The sequence below is a fragment of the Gavialis gangeticus genome, unplaced genomic scaffold (genome assembly GCF_001723915.1).
Source record: "Gavialis gangeticus isolate Ggan-Ray unplaced genomic scaffold, GavGan_comp1, whole genome shotgun sequence".
In the NCBI taxonomy this organism is placed as follows: Eukaryota; Metazoa; Chordata; order Crocodylia; family Gavialidae; genus Gavialis; species Gavialis gangeticus.
In genome coordinates, this window is record NW_017729029.1 from 48,221,799 (window position 1) to 48,247,880 (window position 26,082).

Here is a 26,082-nt window from a genome sequence, read left to right on the forward strand (position 1 = left end):
TTTGCAAGCAGCCAAAATGAGTTAGAGGTACTTTCTTGTCACTTTTTCTTTTACTACTGAGCTTGTTGAATGCCTCAGGCTGTCATGTTCACAGGGTGGTTTAGATGTAATTACAGGAAACCTGTTACCCTTAACAGAAAATGTAAAAGGTCCAGGCTTAATCTTTGCTTGGGCAAGCTTTCATTTAAAATTAAGGGCCGAGACTAATTTGAAATTTGTCCCCCATCTTAGAGATTATAAAGGTGGGGAGGGGGCTGGAAATCTTAGTGTGAAATCCTGGTGTCATTGCTTTCAGTAGTGTTGGAATTCTGTCCTTTTCAATTTTCAACTACGGCACAACAGCATTTTAAAAATGCTGCAAACAGCTGTGGGATGCTGAGCTGATGTCTCAACCAGTGTATGAAAGAACACGAGCACGGAAGCCCTGCCTCTATATAATAGTGTGGTGGCTTAGGGCACCTGTACTGGAAGTGCTCAGTTCCCTCTTCCCTGGAGGTATTTGATCCTACCAGGCTATAGGCTAGTATAGGTGAAATCACACTTTACCCATCCTGTGCGGTGGTGCAGAAAGAAAAAAACAACAAAGCTTATTGGATCAGAGAAACTACAAGAGGGGATCTGTTTCTAGCCCATTGAGAGAAACTTGAATCCCTACAAGGAGAACAAGGTGCTGAGCTTTGGTCTTCTACTTCCTAGGCAATTATACAGAAGGGGTGCAGCATCATTTCCCCTCTCCCCTACATATTTCAAAGCAAAGTGAAAGCTGAAACTGCAGTTTGAAGAGCCCAATCTTATCAGTATATGCTAGACTTTCTTGTTGTACACTTGTCACCTTGAGCCCCTTGCAGAGACCTAGATGGTTTCCCAATTTCTGGATCCTGATTGGTTGCAATCATGAACTTGCCTTGAAGTGCTGAAGGCTAGAAACTGTCAGGACGGGGATGAATACGGCGATGCAGCACCAGCCATTTGGGGAACTTTGGAACACATGAAGTTTAGATGCTCCAGGGTTAGGCAAAAGTTTAGTGTGGGCTTTTGGGACTCTGATTTTGGATGAAGGCACCCAAGTTCTGCGGAAGTCCTTTACTGAATCTGACTTAATGGTTTGCTCCTACGTTCTTTAAATCCCACTGATTCCAAGGTGAAAGATCCAGTCTTCAGATGTTAGAAGGTCCTGGCTAAGTTGGTAGGTCTTTTGTAGTTCTCTGCTTGTGGCATACCTCACATTTATCTGTTGATGTCTGACTGTTTCCTTTCTGAAATGACTCCTCTATTTACAAGTGCTCTGGATTTATACACCTCATGTATGTTTTTGATTGGCTGTTGGTAACAAATTGCAGCTTTCTAAACTATTCTAATAATCTAAAATAGGTTGGATGTACAGAGACATGCTACATTCATATCTATATGTAGCCATTGCTAGACAGTGAATGCAGTAATCAATTTTAAACATGTATGTTGTGATACACACGTTTCTTGGTTCGTTGGAAGCCTGCCTTCTGGTTCATAACACAAAGGCAGGTTTCTGGGTTTAAACCCCCACTACTCACGGTACTAATTCAATACTAACATAGCTGCCGAGGTCTAGAGCTGGTGAGAAAAACTGCAATGGCAGTTTAGTCCATTTCTTCCGTCTCCCTTCCTTGCACTTCCTCATTTTCAGGTATTCCAGGGGCAGTAGCCTCCTCAGGGTTAGACTGCTCGTTTGTTGTGTTGGTCAGCGGAGCTGCAGCAGTAGGTATATTTTCCTCGCTAGGGACGTCAGCATATTCCAGATTGGTCTGTTGGTTCTTAGTCATCGGCCTGCAGAAAGGCAGGAGGAGAATTAGACTAGGGAGTAGTAAATGGGAATTGGAAGTTTACTATTATCTAACCAATGGCTTTGGGTCTGCTGAGATGCTACAGACAGTTCTGGTATCTACATTTTAAAAACAAGATACTGAATAAATAGAAAAGCTGAAGGAAAAGTCACAACAATTATTTAAGGTCTGGAAGAAAATACTTGACAGAGACTTGAGCAACTTAATCTGTTAAGTTTATCAAGGAGAAGACTGAGCAGTGACTTGATTAATATGCATAAGCAGCTTCACAAATGGCAAATAAGGGGTAGTAAAGGGCTCTTGAAACTAGCTGAGAAAAGTAACAAGGAGCAGGCACAAAGGTGGAAGTTAAGGTTGATTTCATGTGGGAAATGAGCACAAATGCTTAATAGTGAGGGCGACTGCCACTGAAGCATCTTATCCAGGGGAGTAGTGGATTTTCTTCATCTTGATGTCCTAATCAAGGCTATCTGGCTTTTTGGGGGAGATGCCTTAGCCAAGCTCTGGGGTTCAGTACAGAGCCCTGGAGTTGCCTCATGTTATACAGATAGTCAAACTAGACAACCTAATAATCTCTTCCAGCTCTAATATCTGCATGTGGGTCCATGAAACTTCTCAGGGTCCCACTGTGCTTGGCATTACTCCTATGATGAGAGGCAGTATCTGTCCTGAAGATAACTCTAAATAGACAAGATAATAGAGATGGGCAGCTGAAGCACAGGAGCCAGGAACAGATACTGCATTTATCCCAGGACCAGTTGTGCCTGTATTTGTACTCGAGCAGAAAAGTTCTAGGATTACCGTGTATGTGTCCCTGTCCCTTCTGGTCAGAGTTTAGAGAGCAGTTGATGAACTGTGACATACATATATGTATATGTATATAATATGAAAAACAGCAGTTCATTCAACTGCTCTCTAAACTCTGACCAGAAGGGTTTTATATATATATGTACACGTGTATGTGCGCGCTGGCACGCACACACACACACACACACACACAGAGTCAGAGTTTAGAGAGCAGCTGTTTTTCTGCTACTGATTCAATTATACAAACTTGGCCAGCGATTTAGATGCATTGTGATACCCTGGACCTAGCTTAGCACCTCTTACGCCATGAAGTTTTTTAGGGTTTTTCCTAGAACACGGACATCTGAATGATCACACTTTATTCCGGGAAAAATGGTTCTCCTGGGATAAATGTGTTTGTTGCCAGAGTGAGAGCTTTGTCCAAGGTCAAACAAGAATAAAGCTCAGGTCTCCTTTGTTTCGATCAGTAGTTTTCAACCTTCTTTAATTTTCAGACCCCTAAAAAATTTGGAATGGAGGTGCAGACTCCTTTGGAAATTTGAATGGCGGTGCAAAACCATTTGATTTCTAAGTGTGAGTATTCATGTACTTTTCATTGATCATAGTCATCTTTCACGGACCCCTTAGACATAATCTGTAGACCCTCAAGGGGTCTGCAGGTCACAGGTTGAAAACCACTGGTCTGAATCCAAAGTGCAGTTCTGTTGTGTTTGACCAAACTCCTACCTGCCCTCCACTGACTTCTATCAAGTCTGAATTAACTCACATGCTGCTTTTCCAAGGTGTCACTGTTTTCCCTTATTACTTAAGAAAATAAAGCCTGTAGTTTTTCAGACACTGCTATGTGATAGACCTGTGTAATAATGGGGTATTATTTAGCCTCAAAGAGATATTAGCTGCCTGTAAGTAATGCTTTGAATCCACATCTCCCATCACAGCTTTAGAGGGTTTGATAGGAATGCTTGCCTCAGAATCAAGCAAATGGAAATTCTTACTGTGTTTCATTAATTGTTGCCTTCTCTTTTCTCTTTTTCTTCTCCTTTTTGGTTAAAACGCAGACAATAATGAAGATAACAGCTGTCAACAGTATTGCTCCAATTAATGCTCCAGCAATGATGCTTCCTTCCAAGTCTGACAAGAAGCACATGCACAACATTAATTTTAAGGCATCATTGATACAGTAATAAACTTGTCAAGGAGATAGTAGATGGAAAGAAGAGATCTAGAGTGTGTGCTTCCAAGAAAGGAAAATCATATAGGAGAGAGAAAATCAGCTTTTTGCTGTGTTTTGACCCCTTGCTGTTAGGTGTATGACCCCATAATGCTAGTTTTAGCTCAGCAGAGGAAGATGAGTGGATGCTTGTCTTACTGTTTGACAATATTGTTTGCTCTCTGACCCTTGCCATTGGTGCTTTAGTTCTGGGTTGATCCTCTGACCACTTGTGATCCCGCTGGATGCGATTTTTGTTTTTCATGAAGAAATAGTTGCAAACAATAAAGTTAACATTCTCCCTGTCCGTTTCCTTTTCCAAGGCAAATTTTTCAGGTAAGAGACCACCAAGTAAGAGAGGAATCATTTCAAGGCCTATTGGTTGGTTTCCAAAATGTTCAATTGTATTGATTTAACTTAGTGAACATTTTACACGCAGCTCTGGTTGGCCACAGGTATTCTAGTGTCACACCAGTACATTGCTGTACAACTCTACAAACATCACTGAAATGCTCTAGTCAGAGCAGAGTGCATAGGGATGTCATTGTGAAGCAAGTAGACCCAAGATCTAGGTCTGTTTGATCAAAGCTAGTCAGAGGTTCTTGGGGTTTTTTTTTTAAGTCAGAAGTTCCACATTCCATTCCTAATGCCTGTTATTTACCAAAGGATGTAGCGGTATGGAATGCCGGCTGAACTGGACATCTATTTATTTGGAGTTGATCTCTGATGTTAAAGACCAGTTTTTCCCAGCCAGGGGTTTGCATAATTCATGCTTACTCACTGACCATACCTCATGAAAATTTATGGGGCTGATGCAGCCTTCGGTCTAAGCTGTGCCTTTTAAACCAGAAGAAACTCAAGCTGTTTTAAGCCAAGAAATCTTGGATTCAGTCCAAGACATAGCCAGAGATATTCCATTACATCATCATTTGTGTAGTGTTTTGTATGCTCAAAGTAGCTGCACATGTTAATTAATCCTCACAATACCCTTGGAAGGTATGTTGCTAAATATATGTTAGCAATGCCATTTTACAGGCTGAATCATGCAGTCTGACTTGCTTAAATCCCTACAATTCCTTGGTAAGAGCTGGGGTGAGAACTCAGGAACTCCTGTCTACCAGCCAGCCCATTCTTATTTCAAAGTAATCTACCTTTTTAAAAAGTGAGGATTTATTGCCATACTGATTATGCTGCACAGAAATGACTTTGGTATATGTTCAACTTACGGGTTGCAGTCAGGTCAAGTTGACAGCTGCTGTTTCCCAGGAAGTTACTGGCAATGCAGTAGTAGTATCCTGTTTCAAAGGTGGTGAGATTTCCAATAATAAGCAGCCCAGTTTCTGGATCTGTGACAGGTAAATTATGCACATAAATTCATGCATGTGTGGTATTGAGGGAATCAATTATTAAGACATGAATAAGAGCGATAACTATTACAAGATAAGCTAAGAGGTTTGTATCATAAATTTGTTACTTCATTTATGTGAGGTAAGGTATTTTTTGTGGTATCTTTTACTGGACTAACTATAGTTAGGAGAGCTGTTGATCAAGCTTTCATGCATCAGTGTCACCTGAGGAAGGACACTTAATGTCTGAAATCTCCAAAGACTCTGGACATTTGGGCAGTGACATCAAAGGCTTTGGTCATTTCCTTGACTATCACAGCTACAACAACATTTAAATTAAGGGTTTTCTTTAAAAACTGCATATCTTCCTTGAAAACAGTCATTACAACATTTTACAGACAAATCTGCATTAGTGTTTGAAGACTAGGCCTCTATCCTGAAAACATAGAAGCAGGTGTCTAATTTTACTCAGATCATTAATATTGAAGTCAACTGACCTTTTCTGTGGGTAAAGTTTTACATATGCTTATGTGCTTTCCAAATGTGATATTACAAATTGAGTTAAGTTTTATTTCATCTCCAAGGTGAAGGAGAAGTAAAGAATTAAACTATCTTAATATTATAAAGGTAGTTATTACAAGTATGATTTTTTTGATACACGTTTCAAAACGTTTTGAAACAATCGGCAATACTTTCTCCAACAATCAAGAACACAAAGACAGCACATTTTTTATGGCTGTTAGTAAATTTTGGTAGGTCAAAATAAATTTAGATTTGTGATTTTGGAGCATACAAGGACAGACCTGCTCTCTATGCTGTATACAGAAAGGAGTATGGAGATTGGCTATCACACACCCAGTTTTTAATGTCCCAAACTGGCCCTCTGTGGTTACTCACTGTATTGTTCTTTCACAGGTTTGATGGTATTCCCTGACAGTCTCTGCCACTGGTATGTAGGAGGAGGCATCCCTTCTTGTGAATGACAGGCAAGAGAAATGTGACCGGACTCAGGTGTTCCCTGTATATTGCAGAGGGGCTGTGAAGGTTTGACTGTAAAATAACAGCAGAAAATGCAAATACATCATAGTTAGAAATTCTGGGCTAGAATTCTGCTAGACCAAACATCAGTTGCTATGTCTGTATAAACCTAGGATTGATTAATAGACTTGAATGATGTTCTGGATTTCTACCAATATAACGGATAGCTCACAGGTCTGCCCCCCCCCCAGTTAGCTTGGTTGTATTGTCCATTTAATTCTAACTCAATTTACGCATATTATAATAGGTCTGTAGCTTAACTGCGGTAGAATTACACCTGGGATACACATGGTCCAGTTTTTTCCTACAGGAGTGGGTTTTTTTCTTTCTTTCAAGTGATAGCTACAATATCCTATTTAAGTCATGAGTCATACTTGCATATATGTTCATTATTATTATGCAGTGCAGTAATATTTGCAAATGTTCTTTTTAAAGACATTTTTAATATCCATGCTGTTAATTTTTTTTTTTTCCTGTGCATTTCTTTCCATCTCGGGTTTGTTTTTGGTCTGTGCTGGATAGGCAAATGCTACAGCTGGAACAGTTTTCTAATATGCCCTTGCTTGGGCATTGGTTTATTAGCCAAACAGACCACTCATCTATTTACAGAGCAGGTGGAGAGTTGTTAGGTGAGGCCGGTACTAACATCTGTCTTGCTAGCAAGTCAGATTTGTCCCGTTCCATTGCTTTTCATACTTGTTTAGCTATTTGTTAATAGTTGAATTAATTGGTTTCTTCCCCTTGATGTTGGGGCTGCACAAAACACAGAACAGAGCTCAATTTGTGACCAGGGGTCTTGTGATTTGTTTTTAATAGAAGGGTAGTGTTAGAAATGTTCATAGTATATGGGAGAAGCAGCTTAAATTCAGCCAACGACCATCCTTGTGGCCTTAGACAAGTCATCCATACCAGATATTTTTACGTGTGGAGGCCTAAAACTGACTTCACGGTTGGCCTGATTTACACAGCTACTTTAGTGTCTCAAGTCTTAAAATGTTGGTCTCTTCTCTAAAACCCAGGCCCAGCTATCCCAAAAGTAATATTTGGAAGCAGTGGTTATGCTTGTCCATATTGGCTGTAGACAGGCCTAACTCTAAATGATTTTAAAGGCTGCTTTAATGATGACCAGGTCAGGACTGAGAGATTCCATGTGCTAAGAGGAGGCAGCTCAGATGGTGTTTGGCTTTTCTGGGAGCTCAAAACCAGGACAGGTTCTGGATATACAAGAATAATTTCTTTGGTGTCAATTTAGAAACAAGTCCTGCTTCTTTACTTCGAGTGTTTTAGTATATCACCAAGTAAAGGAATATACATTTCCAGAGAACATGCTATGCTAATAGACCAAGAAGTCTCTGCCACTGTAAAGGAGAGGATGCTGGGCTAGATGAATCTGTCATCTGACCTAGTCTGGCATTTCTTATGTCCCTAAGTCACACTGGGAATCTGCAGCGTGTGGACTGGATTCAGCCTGCAGAACCAGGAGTCTTTGTTCTGTTGGTAGGAGGCTTCCCTAGTGCCCCAGCCAGGTGGCAGGGAGAAGTCACAGCAGCAATGTCCTTAGACCTGAGCTGAGTTATTCTAGCCCACCACCAAAAAGCACTGCCAGCCACTGTTCTTGGGTGCTAATTTCCCTGTACCCCCAACCATGCCACCTCACCCCCAATCATGTATTTCCCTTAGAGCATTTTTAAAGCCTGAATTTGACACCATGCAGTAAAGCAGCAATGCTACAATATAGCAAACAGAATGAAAAGATAAATTACCTAGTACCCTGACGACCACTGATTTTTGGTTCTGTCTATTTGGATCTTGTAGGTTGAGAACTTCACAGTTATAGAGGCCTGTATCTGAGGGCTGCATGTTAGAGATTGTTATTGATGCATTTCCTGGGTTTGTTGCAGCTGTGATTCTATTCTGAAACTTTCCATATTCATACGACTGTCCATCCTGATAAAAATAGATCTGTGACAGAAAATCAAGTGTTAGTTAAATATCAGAGAATGCTAACTGCCTTTTTATTTGGTAAGCTCTTAAATACAAGTGGAATTTTTGGAGAAACAAAGCTTCCTTATGTCAAATTTCCATACAATCAAGAAAACTGATTAAAGCCATGCTGTACTTTCATAAAATTTGTTTTTTCTTTTTCGTTTTTTGTTTCTCCCAAAGATTTCAAGCTGCTTTTAGCTAATACTATGAATCCCCAGACATTAAGCATAATAAGCTTATCTTGCTGATCAGCAGATAAGCACTTCTACACCCTAATCCAGTGTTGACTGAAGTCTTTAGGTAATGTTATCTAGAAATCATTGTTAGCTTACAGCAAGCCACACCCCAAAACTGCAGAAGTATGGTTGGCTAAAGCAGTGATAAAAATTTGTAAATGAAGGTCAAACCCTAGACTGTAGTTTCCTGCTGTGCAATGGCACCTCCTTATATTATCATTTCTTACACTAACCTTAATACAACAGCATCTCCCATCCAGCTTTTAAAAGACATAAAAGACAATAACGGTAACATTCTGCACCCCTGCTCCCATTCCTGAAGTTAATGGCAGTAGTTTAATTCATGTCAGTGTGGTCAGGATCTCAGCCTAAAGGGTCTATGCTTCATTTGAAACAGTTTTTAAAGTCCTAGCATTGTCAGGCAGAGAACAGCACAGAAAGTGAGAGTGAAAATAGGTTGCTGCTTAACACTCCCCACCATGATAGGCAGGCCATGCACAGAACTTTGAGGTTAAAATGTTTGTACATGTGCACCTTAACAAGATGTTGACTGAGCAGCAGTGAGCACAGGTAGGGAATATAGGGGGCGAATAGGAAGAAAAGTGAGCACAGAGCCTTCCTATAGTCTAGATGAGGTAATTTTGCTGATCTTGTTTTTATAATATTCTCTTTCTCATTAGGTGAGCTGTAGTCACTAAATCAATGCAGTAATTGTTATATTGCAACAGGCAATTATGGTCCAGTGGTAGAGACTGTAAAAATATTCATTATCTTAGTTTTCCAATGCTGTCCCCTAGCAGGGGAAGTTCTTCTAATCCTATGTGCAGTTCCTGAAGCATGAGGCCTGATAATTGCCATTTCCTCTTAGCTAATGTGCCTGTGAAAAGTCTTATTCATATGGGAGCCTAGAATTTAGAACTCTGTAACTGATGTTACATCTGTCTCCAAAAATATTGATGTACATATATAAATCATTTTGTCCTCTTTTTTGACTCCTTATAACTTCTCTGTCTGGGGTTGTGTGATCCCAGCATGTGCTTCTGCCAGTGGTGGGGGGTCAGACTAGGTGATCTGTTCAGGGTCCCTTCTGACCCCAAACTACTATGAAACTACGGTTTTGTTCACCATTCAGAGGCAAGAAGAACTTGCTTCCAGACTAACACTTCCCAAACCACAAAGAGACAGTCTGTGAGTCTGCATTTATGATGGTCTCCCTAAAAAAAAAAAAAAAATACATATGTGAAATAGTACATATTCAAAGCTGTTAAATTTTCCAGGTCAAAAAAGAACTGTAAGGAAAAAGTAGCAGTGAACAGGGAATCTGGACTTCACTAGGTTTTGAGTCCTGATTCTGCAGTGCTGATGCAGAAAGAACCTCTGCACCTGTCTCATAGGACATAATTTTTAAGTTTTGGTACCATGCATACAACTTTTTGGCAGGTATCTTTTTTTCCAGCTTGAGCTCTCTGAACAAAAGAGTTTCAGAAAGAAAATGCACTAGAGAGTCAGGGGTCTCTTAATCAGCATTGATCATCTGACTAGGTTAGAAAACCAGCAGTAGCACTAGCGAGTCTATCAACAGTCTGCTGCGCTATAAGAGGCAGCCCTACCCCCACTCCTGCTAATATCTAGAGAGGGACCTACATTGAAAGATTGCTCATTGAATCTAAATCCTAACATTTCTAAAGTTTGACAGTGTTTGGGTTGTTTTTGGGTTTCAGGCCTATCTCCAGTGGAAATGGGTTTGATCTTGTTCTCAGTTAAACAGGTATTCTTTCATTGCCGCAAATGTTTAGGCCAGCATGCTCGAGTGTTAAAAAGGCTAAATTCTGTTCTCAGTTGGCCTCAGAAATGCTTAGAATTTACACAAGTATAAATCATATCAGAAACTGCCCCCTCTGAATACTATATTGGCATACTTTACACTTGTCCATACTGTGCACTCATTTAGTCTTCCTTAGGCATAAGCCAATATCCCCCATGGTAAACATGAAAAAAATGCCACATCTGGGTGTGGTGTAACAGTCGAGCTCCATTGAAGTCAGTCCAGACTGTGTAGCTGATCCTCTATGCAGTGCTTTGGAAAGCTAATATTCTGTGCTTTATCTTCTATCTTAAATGCATACAAAGGAAATATTTTATGTGCACTGAAAAATCAAGGATGGGTGTCTAAAGAGATGAGAATATTTATTTTTCATTGTGGATTTGAATAAACACTTTCCATTTTTGTACAATGAAACAGAACACCCTAGAGCACTTAATTTGGCTTGGCTGTAGATCCAATTCTGTTCTATGCTTCTTACATGCTCACCTCAGCAGCTATATTGTTTATTGCCTGAAGGTAAGTTGTGAACACTGAGTAATGATGTTGTTAATTGCAAAATATGTATTTTGTCCCAAAGGTCTGACTGGCTTCTAGTACACAGGAAACATTTAACATCTCATGTTTGGAGTAGTATGCTGGAGCTTTACTGCTGATTTTAAATTCATTTCAAATCAGTAGTTTTTGCTTTGTTTCAAAATTGTATTTTTAAGGCAAAGTCCTTGTATTTTTCTTTGCAGAGTCCTCACATCTGTCATGCAGGGAGCAAATCTGAAATGCAAATCTTTGCAAGACTTAATTTCAGTCTGCATCATGGCCTATTTAACCCTTGAGATCTGTGGCTCTGCTACTCCTTTTAAGGTGAGCAGGACACAATTTGGTGTTACATTGGTATTGTAGCAACGTTGTACAACTGGTCCTATTTTATTCCTGGTAAACGTGCCCATCAACATGTTTTGTGATCATGCCTGTACAAAAGACTTTCCCCCAAAAAATAACAAATGGGAAAACTTGCATTTAATATTTTTAATTGCTTAAAACTAAAATCTAATGCCTGGGCAAAATCTTTGGTTTCACTAGCTAAAAGAACATTGTTAGCTAACCTTTTTTCTCTCCCCCGCCCCCAAACTTCTCCACTGGGGTAAAAAAAACAATATTTATTCCAAATTGGACAATTATGGCAGAAATTTCTGTTTCAGTAAAAATCCATGTTAAAAATGAATTTCTGACAAACTGTACCAGGAAGTTCAGTTGTCTACAAACCACATATTAATTGACTGAATGTAGCTCTTAGCTGCACTTGTGCAACTCTCTTGAATCTGCTGTTGCAAACAGAAAGCCCTGCCTTGGTTCAAAATCAAGCTGCACAGAAACCAGCTATAAAATTGTTACATATTTTCAAGCACTAACTTTGTAGCTGGTTGGTTCTCTTTATAGCTGGATAGATACGTTTATGGTATGATAATTACTTTGCATGTGTGGCTGGTTTAAATTTGTTGTGCGGTTAACCAGTTCATTGTATAATATATCTAGTGTGGCAGGGGCTTGAGACTAGTGTTTATTCAAATGGACCAGGTTCTGCTCAAAAGCAGAAAGGTAATACTTTGGACTCTTACCTTGTAAAATTAGTGCTGGGAGGGGGGAGAAGGAGACGCCTTCACATTTTGCTGTTTTTCAGCAATTCTTGCCCAGCACTGTAGCCCTTGATGGCTGCTATTCAGAGGGGCTAAGCAGGATATAGGAGGCCCAAAGGCAGCAAACAAAATCTGGCTCTTTATTTTCATTTTACTTTGCTCTAGTGTCAGAAACCTCTGAGTATTTAAAAAAAAAAAAAAAGGGAAAAGGGCCTTTTTTTTTTTAAAATCCCGGGGGTTTTTGCCCAAAGAAAAAAAAAAAAAAAGGGAAAAGGGCCTTTTTTTTTTTAAAATCCCGGGGGTTTTTGCCCAAAGAAAAAAAAAAAAAAAGGGAAAAGGGCCTTTTTTTTTTTTTTTCTTTGGGCAAAAACCCCCGGGATTTTAAAAAAAAAAAAAAAAAAAAAGATATAGAGGAAAGTGGCCTTGTTGCTTTGAGAAAAGGGGTCTCTTCCCCCACTGCCCCCCAAAAAACATTTTTGGTTTCAGCAAACAGGGTTTATATAACAGTTGCTCTCTTTCTCCAGCTGTAAGGAGCCTGTGTCAGATCTAAGGAAACTGATAAGTTCAGTAGAGAGCATGAGTATAACATCTAAGACACCTGTTACCATGTTGTTTATAAGCCCTACAGCAGCTAGTAGATTTTTGCTTTCAGTGGTCTGGCTTTTATGGTCTTGAGCTAGTTTAGTGGTTTCAGTGTAGCTGTGCCATGAGTATAAGGTAGAGATTAAAGATAATGTAGATACAGCTCAGAAACTAAATGAACACTCTGCCTCAAATTTTAGTAAGGATAATGATGCTCAATCCTGGGGCAAGATTATAATACTAATTGGAACTGGAGTGGAAAAGATAGTCGCCACATCCGAAAAAATCCCAAACCCTAAAAGAGCTGTAGTTTTTTGCATCAGAGGTATCAGATAATTGATTTCCCAGTGTTCTGGCATAGGAAATCACAGGTCAGGTAGCAATTATTTTATTAAATCTACCCTGTCAGGGCAAGTACCATGTGACTGAAAAATAGTAAATACCTGTATTTAAGAAGGGAAGGCGGGAGTGAGCCAGGTAACTGCAGGTCTTTTAAATCTGACTTCCATAATGTGCAAAGCCTTGAACAGATTTTCAGGAATGGCTGACTAAAGACATGGCACTAATTGGAGAATGGTATAAATTGCAGCTTGGGCTCCTAAAGGTAAAATGTGCCAGTCTAGTCCAATGTTTGTCTTTGATAAAACTGATGATATTCTAGATGCACAGCAGCAGTAGATGTAACCTGACTGGATTTCAGTAAAGATTTTCCTATATGGACATTATTAGTAAAGCTGGAAAAGATATGAATTTGTACAACTGTAAGGTGGGTAAGGAACAGGCCAAAGGGGAGATGACAGCAAGTCATGTTGAAAGGGGAAGTACTGGGCTGGATAGTAATTCCCGACAGAGTTCCTTAAGGACCAGTTTTGGGACTAATTTTATTTAATATTTTTATTAATGATTGGCACAGAAAGCAGAAGTGTGTGAATGAAGTGCACTAATGAAACAAAGTTGGGAAGTCTAGAGAAGAACAGAATGACATTACAGAGGGAACAGAATGACATTGAGAAGTGTATGCTATAGTTGTCAGAATAAAAGCCCAGTGGCTCTATTTTTATTTGTATCTCTACCAATAAGGATTCTTCATCCTAGTCTGGGCTAAATCCTTATACTGTCCCACATCTAATCCACAAGTATTCTAAATTTCCTAACTAGGGGCCTTCTTGAGGACATTCCCTCTTTTGGGTATCCTTTTTTGTCACATTCAACTCTTTGCTACATCAGCTCCTATAAAAGGATGCAGTGCTGGAGCACTGCCGTTGCTGTGTTGGTTCCCTCTTATTTCAGTCTATGGCACTAAAGCCACTCTCTTCAGACCTTTGGCATCAAGTGTTCAGAAAGCCCATCCATGTGGCTGTTTTCATCCCCTTCTGCCACTAGCATTTTCTCTAATTGCTTCACTAGATTCTTTTTCACACCAGAGTTAAATGCAGAACGGAACCATGTTACCATCCCTACCATTCTGATGCCATCAGATCACCCTTGCAACTAAGTTTTTAAACATCTGGAACAGTAAAGGAAAAACACATTTAGCTTTGCACATACTAACTGCTAATTAAAGGCCAAGATTCTGTAGCCACTTATGTAGTGTTAATCCAGACTAACTCCCTTGATTTCCATCATCTGGCACCAAAACCTTTTGCCAAATAGAGCTGCTTTTCATGCATTTTTGTATAGACTGATCTGCTTGGCAATGACAGGAAACTTATATTTTGCGTTGCTGGAATTTTTATGTGGGCTAATTGAAGAAAATAATGACTGCAGTCTTCTTGTCACAACTGCACATTGGCAAATTGGGAGTATCAAAGGACAATGGTTAAGTACAAAAAGAGGAGATAGAAACCTACAGAAAAATATGGAATTAAGCACAGTTCAGGTAGCTTTAACTGGTGCAACTGTTAAACAATTATGGATCAAGTCACTTCACAATCAAAAGACCAAAAAGCTCATTCGTGGGGCTCAACTGCTGCTGAGAAATGTCTACAGTGTATCAAGTTTACTCATGCTTCCCTTACACACTAGCTATGCAGGCCTTTTAACTATTACTATTTAACATTGGGTGAAGGCAGGGTAGAAATACACATTGTAGATTAACTAAATTTGAGCTGCATAAGCTTTTGTGAGTCTGAGTGTACTTCATTAGATGCCGTCATTGAATTGGTACCTACTAGATTTGATGGTAAAAATCCCATTGAGGTCAAAGGAAATTGGAGAGGCATGTGAACTGGAGGTAGAACAATGGATTGCTGTTGTGGCTAATTAAGGGAAATCAATTCTGCATTCATGTTTGGGTACTTCTGTGTCCCTCATCTCTGTTGTCAAGACAAGATGAAGAAGGACATTCCTCATGGCTAGATGTCTGATAGGGGACTATGTAGTCACTCTTGTGAATATTCTGTTCCTAATGCAAACTTGCTACAATTTGTATAGTAGAAACTTTCCAAAATCATGCAAGAAATGAAAGAAACTCATCCAGGAGTACTTGGGATTTAAACAGTGCATTAAGGCCACTGGATAGATCAAAAAGGGATAAGTTTAGATACAGGAGCTCGAGCCATAAAACAGTTCCTAGATGAGAATTCCTCCAAAAACTTTAAATTTAGATGACATAATTTTCGTTCCCTCAATTCTTATTCAAGAATTGGTTATGTTCTTACTGATAGAGCTTCAATGAATAATTTCATGAATCGTACCTTTCACCCCTTTAATATTTCAAACCATGCTGCTCTAAAATACATACCAACTTTTAAGGCCCATCAACAATAAGAGGAAAACTTTAGAGTATAAGTAGAATTCAGATGCAAAAACTTAGGAATTGTGCTATTCCTATAGGAGTGATCTGAATTCAAGCCCTGTTTGCTCAGTCTCAGCAATGAGGCTTTCGGTATGTAGCTTCCCTCCTTGGGTAGAATATGAGGTGGTCAAGACACTCATCCAGCCACGTGGAAGAGTTGCTGAGAAAAAATTAAAATCTCATTAAAGTAACTTTTTCCTGCCATAAGCATCAGGGTTTGATTGAAAACTTTAGAAGGGCCACCTGCTTTTATTTCATTTCATGTCATGCATCAGCACAAGGATGTCAGTACAAAATACTATTTTGACTAGCTCTGTGCCGGTAAGAGAAATGAAACCATGCAGTTTTCTTTAAGTTCATGGGGGGTTTTCTTACCTGATGTCTCCAGCTACATCTTCCCCGTGCATCTGTCACATACACCATCTTTTGACACCCACTGACTGACTTTTCATCCATACTCTGAATATTGCGGCACGGGGAACGCTGTATTTGAGTAAAAAGGTGCTGGTCTGAGAGTTTAATGCAACTTTGAACATTCACCCGCAAGTAAAGAGCACACTCCCAATACAGCTGCTGTAAAGAACTCTGTAGTGTTAGAGTTGTTAGAGGGTACATGTGCAATGAAGTCAATGAAGTTTGCAAAGAGAATATAGTACCCTTGTTTTTTCCAACTTCTTCAACAAGCTATAGGCTGAGGGTGCATTGTAATTTTTTTTAAGTTTTCTATACAATTCCATACACTAAGTAGAAAATGTAACTATTTGCTTCCAAGTACAGCAGTTAAGACCTGCTTGCCACTTTCTTCCAGTCTCTTGTACCCTTTGTCCTTTTGCAGTTCTCTGTTTCCAGGACCATAGTTCACTTCCCCATTGTTTAGGCGTCAGATGCAAACGTCAGTCACACCAGTGCCAGTATCACACCATTTCCACTGATGTCATGGAATTGGTTAGGACTGTGCCAGTATGGAATAATCATGTTAGCATTGGTGGAGTTCTCCCAGATGGGTACAGGTATAATTGAGATCCAGATCTCATCCTACATATCACTTTATGAAATTGGTCGTATTTTTTTGTGAAAACAATATATCTTGTGGTACCAGCTCCCTCATCTGAATCTTACAGGTATGATGATGATGAAAAAGTGGTTGGCAGTCAGGCTTCATTTAAAAAATGGGTTTCACCCAAAAGGAATGCTCTCATGATTCAGACAGCCCAAATGGTAAGTACTCTTGTGTGCTACGTGAGACGCATTGGTCCAGTTTCTCAGAGTGTCTCTCGCTTCCTGGGCTGGACCTGATAGAACTGTGAATGCCACATGTCCAACCCATTGAGACAGTCTCTTGAGGCTAGGGAGACAGCTCTTCATACTATCAAAGGGCAATATTAGGAGGCTGTACAGGGAATGCTGTGTCAGTTTCTTAGTTGGAACCTATGACAGGGCCTTTGAAGAATCCCTAGGGCTTCTTGGGAGACCTGGCTGCCACTGTTGCCATCTTCTGATCCTTGAAGAAATTTTTGCTCCTCATATTTTGCATGTGAACCCAACACTCCTGAAAGAGCCCTAAAATAAACACCTCTAATTCCTGTTCGTGTGTTCCAATGTCTTGGACCAAAGCTTCCCCTTCTCAAATGTTACATAGCATGGTATTGCACCATTTGGCTGCTCCCTTCACCTCAAAAATGGCTTTGCTGTAGTGTTGATGTTCATAGATAGTTGGCGTGTGGGGAAAAATATTGGGATGTTTCAGGTTGAAAAGTTGATCTTTAATAGAAATATAAACTGCAATTCATTTTATTTGTTATACAAATTCTTCCCCTTCTGATCCTTAACCAGCATTTTTACAAATCTAATTGAGATGTCATCACTTGCAAATATTCAAGCTTGAAATTTTGCAAAATATTTCGACGAGAATCAACGTAGTTGATTTAGCTCCCGGCTATTATTGGATAATTAATAGTGTCAGTTTTAGGCCTGACCTTGTGATTAGCTCTGTAAGAGCAGAACTTGCCCAGCCTGGGCAGAGTCAGCTGCAGAATCGGGACATCAGGCTCCAATCCCTCAAACCATTATCCATGCACTTTAATGTTGAAGTCAATTGGACTTCTCACAGTTTATAAAAGTAAGCATGGGAAAAAGCCTCTGCAGGACTGGGGTTAACTAACTACCCTAAAGTAATATGTATGTCAAGGATATTAATTGATATGTAAACCAAAGCCAGTCTGTGACTCTGCTTTCCCATCTGTAAAATGAGGATAACTTTAGTAATGCATGTTGGTAAAGCACTTGATGCTATTTTCTAATTTTTAGAATGAATTAGAATTTTCTAACTTTTATAATTAATTAGAATCAAAATGGTATTAACCACTTTCTAATTTCAGACCATCTCCATTGTAAAATCTTAGTGGTTAGGATAAATAGATAGTAAAAAGGATTCAAAACCATTTTGCCTCATTATAGTACTTGGTTCAAACATGGGCAACATTTTTGTATTGAAACTATAAATAACAGTAATTTTGTCTCTGATACACTGCTGAGACCAATGTGCATACTGCACAGCACTTACTATGATAAAAACAGGGCTGGATTTTGCATTTTGCTATGGCCTAATTAGCAAGAAAGAATCGTATTCAGATTTCATATTTAGCTGTTGTTCCGCTGCTTGCTACTTTTCTACTCATACATTGTCTATGTGCAGCTTTTGTGGTATTTCACCTTCTGTTTAACTGCCACTGCTTTTAACTCTTTAACACCTGTGACATTGCAGAGCAGGATATGAAAACACCAGAATAAATGACCTCTTGAGGTCCCTTCCAGCCTTACTTATCTATGACACTTTCAAAAAAAGAGCAGTAACCCCTCCATGTGATATCATGGCATCTGTAGAGCAACTGTGATCCACTTTAAGCTTGAAACATTAAATGTTTAATGATACATATTTGCCTTAATTAATCCTAAAGTTCTGTAGGATTTGCCCCAGGGTTGGCACTGGGGCCTGAGCTCCCAAGGGTCCCATTAGCAGCCAGAAGTTTCAGGGGTGCTATCCAACTGGTTGTGTAGTAAACAGTAGAGACTTGATACTAAACCTTTGCCTGGGATTCCCATAAGCAAAACTCTGCCCCTCAATTTGCTCAATTATTTTGTCAGACCCAGGACAGCAGGTCTTATCCTCAGCTGCTAGAAATCAGCTTTGTGCCATTCAAAGACGGAAAGTTATGCTGATCTACATTAGCTGAGAACATTTTCTTTGTGCTTGTTACACATTTCAGGCCAAATACAATTGATTTTTTTTTTTTTTTACCCTTACACATGTGTAAGCAGAGTATTAACATGTCTGACATTCTCTAATATAATAGTGATGCTCAAAAAGCACAGGTATTTTTTTGCAATATTTTTGAAACGCACATAATTCTTTTATTCAACACTTTTGGAGAAAATTTCTATTATGCAGTGAAAAAATTCCTTTTTGGGGGGAGGGGAATGGAAAATTTCCCCAAAAAATAATTTAGGGTTGAGAAAAGGCAACTTCTAATCCAAAATATGTTTTGATGAATCTTTTTTGCCAGCTCTACTTAAATCTTACATTATTTGGTTAATTCTGTGAATTCTTAAAATACCCAACACAATCTATAGTTCTAGTATATTTACTAAGTTATTGCATTGCTCCATTCTGCTGCAAGCATTTTATGGTCTCTTGCCAGTCTGTCAATATATAAAATCATTTTTGACTGCCATTTCCATAGTCTGTGCACAAACAACAGAGGCATAATATACACAATTGCCCTGAATTCATGTTTTAATAGTGGCAGAGCAAAATCAAAATATAATGTGAAATTTAATATTAAATTAATGCCCAAATCATCTAAGACTGAGTTCATATTAAATAAATTAATTTAAAAAAATGTAATATAATGAGATTCTTGGAAATAGGGTATGTGTCCCAAATAGTTCTCTTAAAATCCACTGGCTATAGTCATGGTCCTTTCCCTCCAGTATTTGCTTTTATACAATGAATTTTACGTTACATTTAGTCAAGTGTGTATAGCAGTTTTGAACACTAGCTCAATATCCCAGGGCTATCTGAAGGTCCCAACCTAAAAGCCTTCATCCACATGCATAATTTTAGGCACACTTGTAAGACCACTAAGTCAATAGAAGTTTCTTAAGTATTTGGAGGATTCAATCTAACAACCAAGTCCAGCTCATGCTGATGTGAAAGGAGACCTGGCATCTGACTTCAGCAAGAGCAGGTTTACAGGGTACCACCCTGTGTCCATTCCAGGTTCCACTTTATTTAATGAAAAAACAATTCATACTATAAAATGTGTGAGATACAGGAATGAATTTACCAAAAATTTATTTCAGTTAGTTTTTCCTACAACTGTCTCACATAGTCTGTTTTAAGACCACAACTTTCTATTGACTTCAGTAGGAGTTAAAAGCACAGAAGCAGAGGGATCAAACACTTAGAAGATTGGTCACTGAAGTTTCCTTGGCACTTAGGAACATAAAATGAATTTATTCCTTTTAAAATTTGCAGCTGATTCAGAAAATTCATACGGTTAGGAACCTTAGGCTGTGTTTTCTCATTCCTAGCCACATTTACAAATGGTCCCACCCTCCTGAATCTCTGGAAATGTTCTGATTAGCTTCTACAGTCTGTGATTAGTTATTTGAACTTCTGTTTATTCATTTTTTCTAATGAATAACAGTAAACAGTAAATATAGTTTTTGTGTTATTTTTCTTCCTGGGAAATTAAATGCAACAAAAATACTGATTGTGGTATCTAAGCAAATCACTGTTGTATTCTCTGCCTGAACGCAGGACAAGGTTTTTGCTAGAATCTGGACTGATACAGTACAGTACAGTACTGCACAGTGTTATTTATAGTGAACGCAACTTACTTTAGCAAATAAAATAGGGTTCTGTGAATGCTGTATGAATAAACCAGGACAACTGGTGTGAGTAATACTAATGACTAATCACATAATTAGTCACTCAAGGAGTTAATATCTCATAGTGGTGTATGGTATAAGTAGTAGAGTAAAGAATGTAGGGCTGGACCCACTATTTGTCCTTATGGCTGATACAGTCACTATCAAATTATTGTGATATGCTTTAGTTTGGCAAGTTCTATCATATTATATTAAACTGCTAATTCTTCAATCTTGTACATTACTATCATGACTTGTTGTGATTGTTTAATGCCAATGATAGACTAGGTTCTTTATAAGACCCAAATACAGAAAGACTGTGCCTCAAAATAATTTATGATTTGAGTGCAATATATGAACTCATGGGTGCTGGTAAACCTCCTGCATATCATTCACTTAATGTAATGAAAAAATTGATGAAAAACAGTAATATCTGTGTGTATAAAACAGGAAATGCTAACCTGAATGCTACTGTGACTAGTATGAATATGTTAAAAAATTGAGAGGTGCCCACAAAACACCTAATACAGCCCTATATGTATTATTGCACCAGGGCAGGGAGTAGATGAGCTACCTTGTACCACCTAGAAAACATATTAACTGCCATTTTGAGGTCAAGAATGCAGCTAGGCTCTGATAGGAAGTTAAGTCCTTCCCTGGCCCTCTAAAACATGGGCAGGCTGCTGCAGCAGCCCTGAGGAGAGTCTAGACTCAGGGCATGATCAAAGGGTGCAGCCTGTTCAAGTGTGTACATGCCGTGAGTCAGGAATGGTTTCCAGGCTTCTACCAAAGGCTGCTATCACACATTTTCCCCTCCTTGTGGTAGGGAAGTGGGGAGGGTGGATCTGTGCAGTTGTCCTACAAAACACGTCACCATGCTGGGATGGAGGGAGTTGGTGTTTCGATGTCCAGAGAGGAAGGACAGGCATAAACTTGCTTTCAATAGTGGAATGTACTGCTGCTTGTGTGAGGCCTTCAGGTGTAGAGCAATACAACTAGGACTTGTGCCCGGACAAATTTTCTACTTACTAATGGTTAAAACATCCTTTGCTCTTTTAAAGACAAATTCCTCCTAGTATCACCTCACTTGGTTACCAAGCCACTGCATCTGTGGCTTAACTGAATGATACCGTAAGGGAGCTTCACAGAGGCATGGAGTTATGATGGGTCAGGGAGCTTTCCTATAAAATAGGAAAACTAGTTGCCTGCTGTAAGATGCCCATTAATTCTTTTTCCATGTCTAGATCCTTCAAATGTCCTAAGATATCAGAGTAGCAACCTCTCTGTACAGTGAGAAGGGCAGATTGTCCAGATTTGAAGACCATGGTGAAGTTCTGTGCTCCACCACAGACTTCTTGTGTCTGGACAAGCCATTTTGTTTTTTCATGCTTTATAGCAGGAATAACACCACTCTACCTCATGGGTGGTGTGAGGTGATGTCCATTAAAAGTAATGGTGTGCTCTGACACGCTGGGTGGAAAAGCTACACAGGGACTTAGAGACAATAACCACAGTGAATTACAAATCTCTTCTTACTGTGCTCTGTTGCTTCTCCTTGGCATTGTAGAAGGTCCACTGAATAAGAAGTTTTTCCAGAGGTGATGTCGTGTAAGTGCAGAGAAGTGTGGCATTTCCACCAACGGTGACATTCACTGGGTTTTGTGGGACTGTCACTGTAACACTGCTGATGTGGCCTGCAAGGAACAAGAAGTGAAGAGATATCAGTAAGGGCTGTGCACACCAAGAACCACTACTTTGGTTGCCCTAGCTTCCCACCTTTCATGACAGAAACCTTGAGGAGAAACATATTGCTTCCTTCTACTATGTAGAAGATTTTTTTTTTTCCCCTGGGGGTGGTTGTAGGTGTTTTAGATATTTCCCTGGGCAAGCAAAATAAGAGTTCTCTAGAAATATCTTCCCTTCCATCTGGACACATTCCTCTTCCCAGCTCCTTGTTCACTGATGAATGGCACCTTTACTCCCTCCCTACATGGTATGTGGCCTACAGCCTGTGACCTGTGTGGCATGTGGCCCCCAGCTGCTCTGAAGTTGGACTGCCCTGCCTTATAGGAGAAGTTATTCTTTAATCCAGCTCAGCCATATGAGACCAACACAATGAACATTAAAAAATAAATATAGGTGGTAAGCAATTAAAACTGGCTATTACAATTGAAAGGAACAACCAGCCATTTGAACATAATTTTTGCATGTTTTCCTATGATTCTGTCTTCATTTCTTGCTTAGAAAACTGATGTGTTGTTGACCCAATGGATAGGATCCTATGCTTCTTATATAACTAGATCACACATGGTATCAGGCCCAAACATTATACAAGACAACTAACTAATGTGAACTGTATCTATCCATCAAAAACTATTATGAAGCAAAAAGCACCCTTTGGTGAGTTGAAGTTTCTTTTATACTGTTCAATCCAATATTAAAGTTACAGCTTAAGGGTGCAAATGTTCATTCCTAAAGGGCTAGAAAACATAAGGCTCTAATAGTGACCTGTGTAAGAACCAGTGAAATGAAAATGTTGTGTTGGAAACGTAATGGACTTGTTCCACATACAAGTAATAGTGGCATTATATTGACATGAGAGGTAGTTAGCTGTGTAAGTCTAAAGTCAAGCAGAAGGCAGGGTAGATTTGTACTTTAGGTTCATGAAATCTTATATTACATATCTTTCTGATTTAGTTACTTTGTAAAGTACAAATCTACCCTGCCTTTTGCCTGACTGTATTGAAATCTCATTCTTCTTTTAGTGGAATATTTGTGCATCCTCTCATAGACCACTACCGTTAATTCACAGGCAAAACTCCTCACTAATATCAGTAGAGTTATCTGCTCAAATTTTAATATCACTAAATAATACCATTAAATAATAATACCACTCAAGATGTTAGGGCTAATATATTCTCTCTGATGTTAACAATTAGAGCTGGCTGGAGGATGAATACTTACATCCGTAATAACATTTAGCATTTCGATATTTGTTTTTGTTCTGCACTGGAGCAAAACATCTTTCAAATGTTTTTATAAGTTGCCACTATGCAGAAAATCCTATTTTCCAGTGACAAAGGTTAGACTTCTTATTCTCGCGCACTCTCACTCTCTCATCAGAAATGACCCAGAGGGCCTTGGATCTCATGAGCCTTTCCATCATTTTTAGTCAAAATTGATGCATCTCCTTAAACCACTCTTCTGGGTTCTGTGAAACAGTACACTTTGAAAAAAAAAATCTCATATTCTGATCAGTTCTGTTAACCATAGAGGGTCTACTTCTGCCAGTGATGTTCATCAGTGAGACTACTTATAGCCAGTGCTAGTAGGAAAATAGTTTCTACTATTTCAAATCTCCAAGTGGACCTAAACAGCCTGATCCTGAATCAGTGAAATCCAGGGGAGCTTTGCTGTGAAAGGTGCAGGTTCAAACACAAAGCTTGGCTCGTACAAGTAGTCTCACTGGTGGGACAAACTTGTATAAATATAAAATGCTTGGCGTGAGAGACCTGTTGAGCCCACGGTTCACCGTTCAGAGCACTTCATCCATTTAGATCCTCTAAGGCATAACTATGAGATCTCCTTGCTACAGACAAAGTTAATAAATTCTAAGTAGAAACATACAAAATGTAAGCTTGCTAACTTGATGCTGGCTGTCATAGAGATCCATACCGATGATGGACACAGCCTTCACTTTCCTACTGAACAGCTGCTCTGTTAGCATCTCAAATCTCTGTCCAGTTTTAAAATTAGATCAAATAGTTTCACAAAACTAACATAACGTTATGTTTGTTTCTATGATAAAAAGCCATATTTAAAAGAAAAATAGACTTGTGTTATGAAACAGTGGCAGAAGTAGCTTCTGAAAATTTTTCTTTGACCTCCAGAATAAACACTGTTTTTAAGAACTTCTCTTGCAAAATGCGGAGCAGTACCTGTGGTATCTGATACTTTACAGGAAAGGAAGGGGCCTTCTGGGTCACCAGGTCCAGTAACCTGTTTTGCAGCCAATCATTAACTGAAGAAATCCCCCAGATCACCACTTCAAACCCTCAGCCATAACTGCAAGGAAGAGTATCCAAAATGCAAAGAATAGGTACCCCAGAAAACGCCTTTGAGGAGATAAGGACATTGCTGTTCCAGTAGCAGAGGATTGGCAGAGAAGCAGTTGGTTAATATATGCTCAGAAGATACTAGAAAACCTTAAGAAAAGGCAAAAATCTGCCACAGTCCATGCCTGTCTGACCTAGAGAAGAATTCTTTCCTGACCCCCAAATTTGTCAATCAGTAGGACCCTCTAGCCCAGAACATCTGGGTTTTCTAAGTCCTGGCAGAAGCACTACCTCCCAGTCAAAACCTTCCAGCCTTACCCGTGGCCAGTGTCCCAAAGCCTCATAAGAAGGCAAAATGTAAAACCCCCCAGAAGCCAGAAACATTCATGGGGGAGGTGTTCTTTCTTGGCTCCAACTGGTGACCAAGAAAAGTCCTTTGGAGTGGGATTACCGGACACTATCCCATGTTTTCAGTATGCGCATAAATCTATGTGGGATGGGATCTCAATCGCCATTTCCCAGGCATGTTGCCCAGAGTCGACAAGGCAAGAGTCAGAACAAACCCAAATCTTGAAACACCTGGAAAATGCTGCTGCTAGCTCTTTTTCCCTTCTAGATTTATAACAAAGCATACAATTACAATCGGCAAGCAAAAAAGTTTCCTAAGATAAAATCCTGTATCAGTCAACATGCTATAATTTCACACGCTATTTTCCTTGGCTTCATAGCTGCGATTTTCATTCCAGCTGGAAATACATTTCTGATATTCTACTTTGCCAACCAAGTTCAACTCTTGTTCAATTGATTCCTTTATTTTTCCTCACCTGAGAGGGCTGCTATAATTGTAAATATCTTCAGCATTGCCGCAAACATCATCTTGAAGTCTGGAGAGGAAAGAGACCAGATGCTGCTGGTTCCTCAGACTAAAACTCAACCAGTTTTTTTTTCAAGTGGGTTTGTGTTTTCCTTATCAGACGCATATCAAGAAGTCAACACCTTTCTCATTCTCTTCTTTATCATATATGCTTTTCTCAAAGTAGCTGAGTAACTGTTCATTTGAAACAATTTCATGGGGCGTTGCGCCCTGAGACGTTTGTTAATAATAAACCTTAGGATTCTGCAAATTCTGTGGGCTAGATTCTGCCATTCTTACTTTTGCCACAGTAATGCTTGACTGCATTAATATATCCACCAATTCCAATGGGTTGACTTGTAGAGCAAGTTGAGTAAATGACAGAATCTGGCCCCTACTTCCTGTTAATTCCATCATTTGCATTTAAAAATGGGCAGTATTGAGATGATGATTACGGATGTATGTTTGAAAAATGCAAGCATCTATTATTGGGTGGTTTCAAATAGAAATGCTATACCATGTTACAACAGTGTGAAACTTCTGCAGGAAAACAAAGGGATCCCCTTTCTCTTCCCCCACCCCTTTTTTTTAACAAATTAAATGCAAATGCTTTTCACCCATGTAGACAGACACTTGACTGGAATGGTTTAGTCAGAGATGCTCCTGCCTTAGACTAGATTAGATGGATAAGGCGACTTCCTGAGGTTTCTTCCAGCTCTACAATCCTAGGGTTTACACAGTACTGATAAGAAAATTGTGCTGTGAATTCATTCTTCTTTATTACAAACACTGACAGCTGCATAACTGAGGAGGAAAGCAGGGTGGTCTAGCAGAGAAGAACTTGGTTCTATTCCTGACTGCAGGAATAAGAATTAATAATATAAATGCCTTAATATACCAGATAAATCCCTCATCTGAAATTCTATGTTTATTCACAAAATAGCAAAAGCACAGCCAGTACCCC

General features: G+C 39.3%; 1 protein-coding gene across 1 annotated transcript; it reads right to left on the minus strand.

The window, feature by feature from the left end:
• Positions 1 to 25,148, minus strand: VSIG1 (V-set and immunoglobulin domain containing 1). Its single transcript, XM_019521556.1, has 7 exons — positions 25,090 to 25,148; positions 21,747 to 21,904; positions 7,985 to 8,183; positions 6,081 to 6,233; positions 5,064 to 5,183; positions 3,623 to 3,758; positions 1 to 1,803 (listed from the first exon to the last, which is right to left on the minus strand). Exons 1-7 carry the CDS (start codon positions 25,139 to 25,141, stop codon positions 1,617 to 1,619), a joined length of 1,005 nt encoding a protein of 334 aa, XP_019377101.1. The 5' UTR covers positions 25,142 to 25,148; the 3' UTR covers positions 1 to 1,616.
• Positions 25,149 to 26,082: the final 934 nt, after the last annotated feature.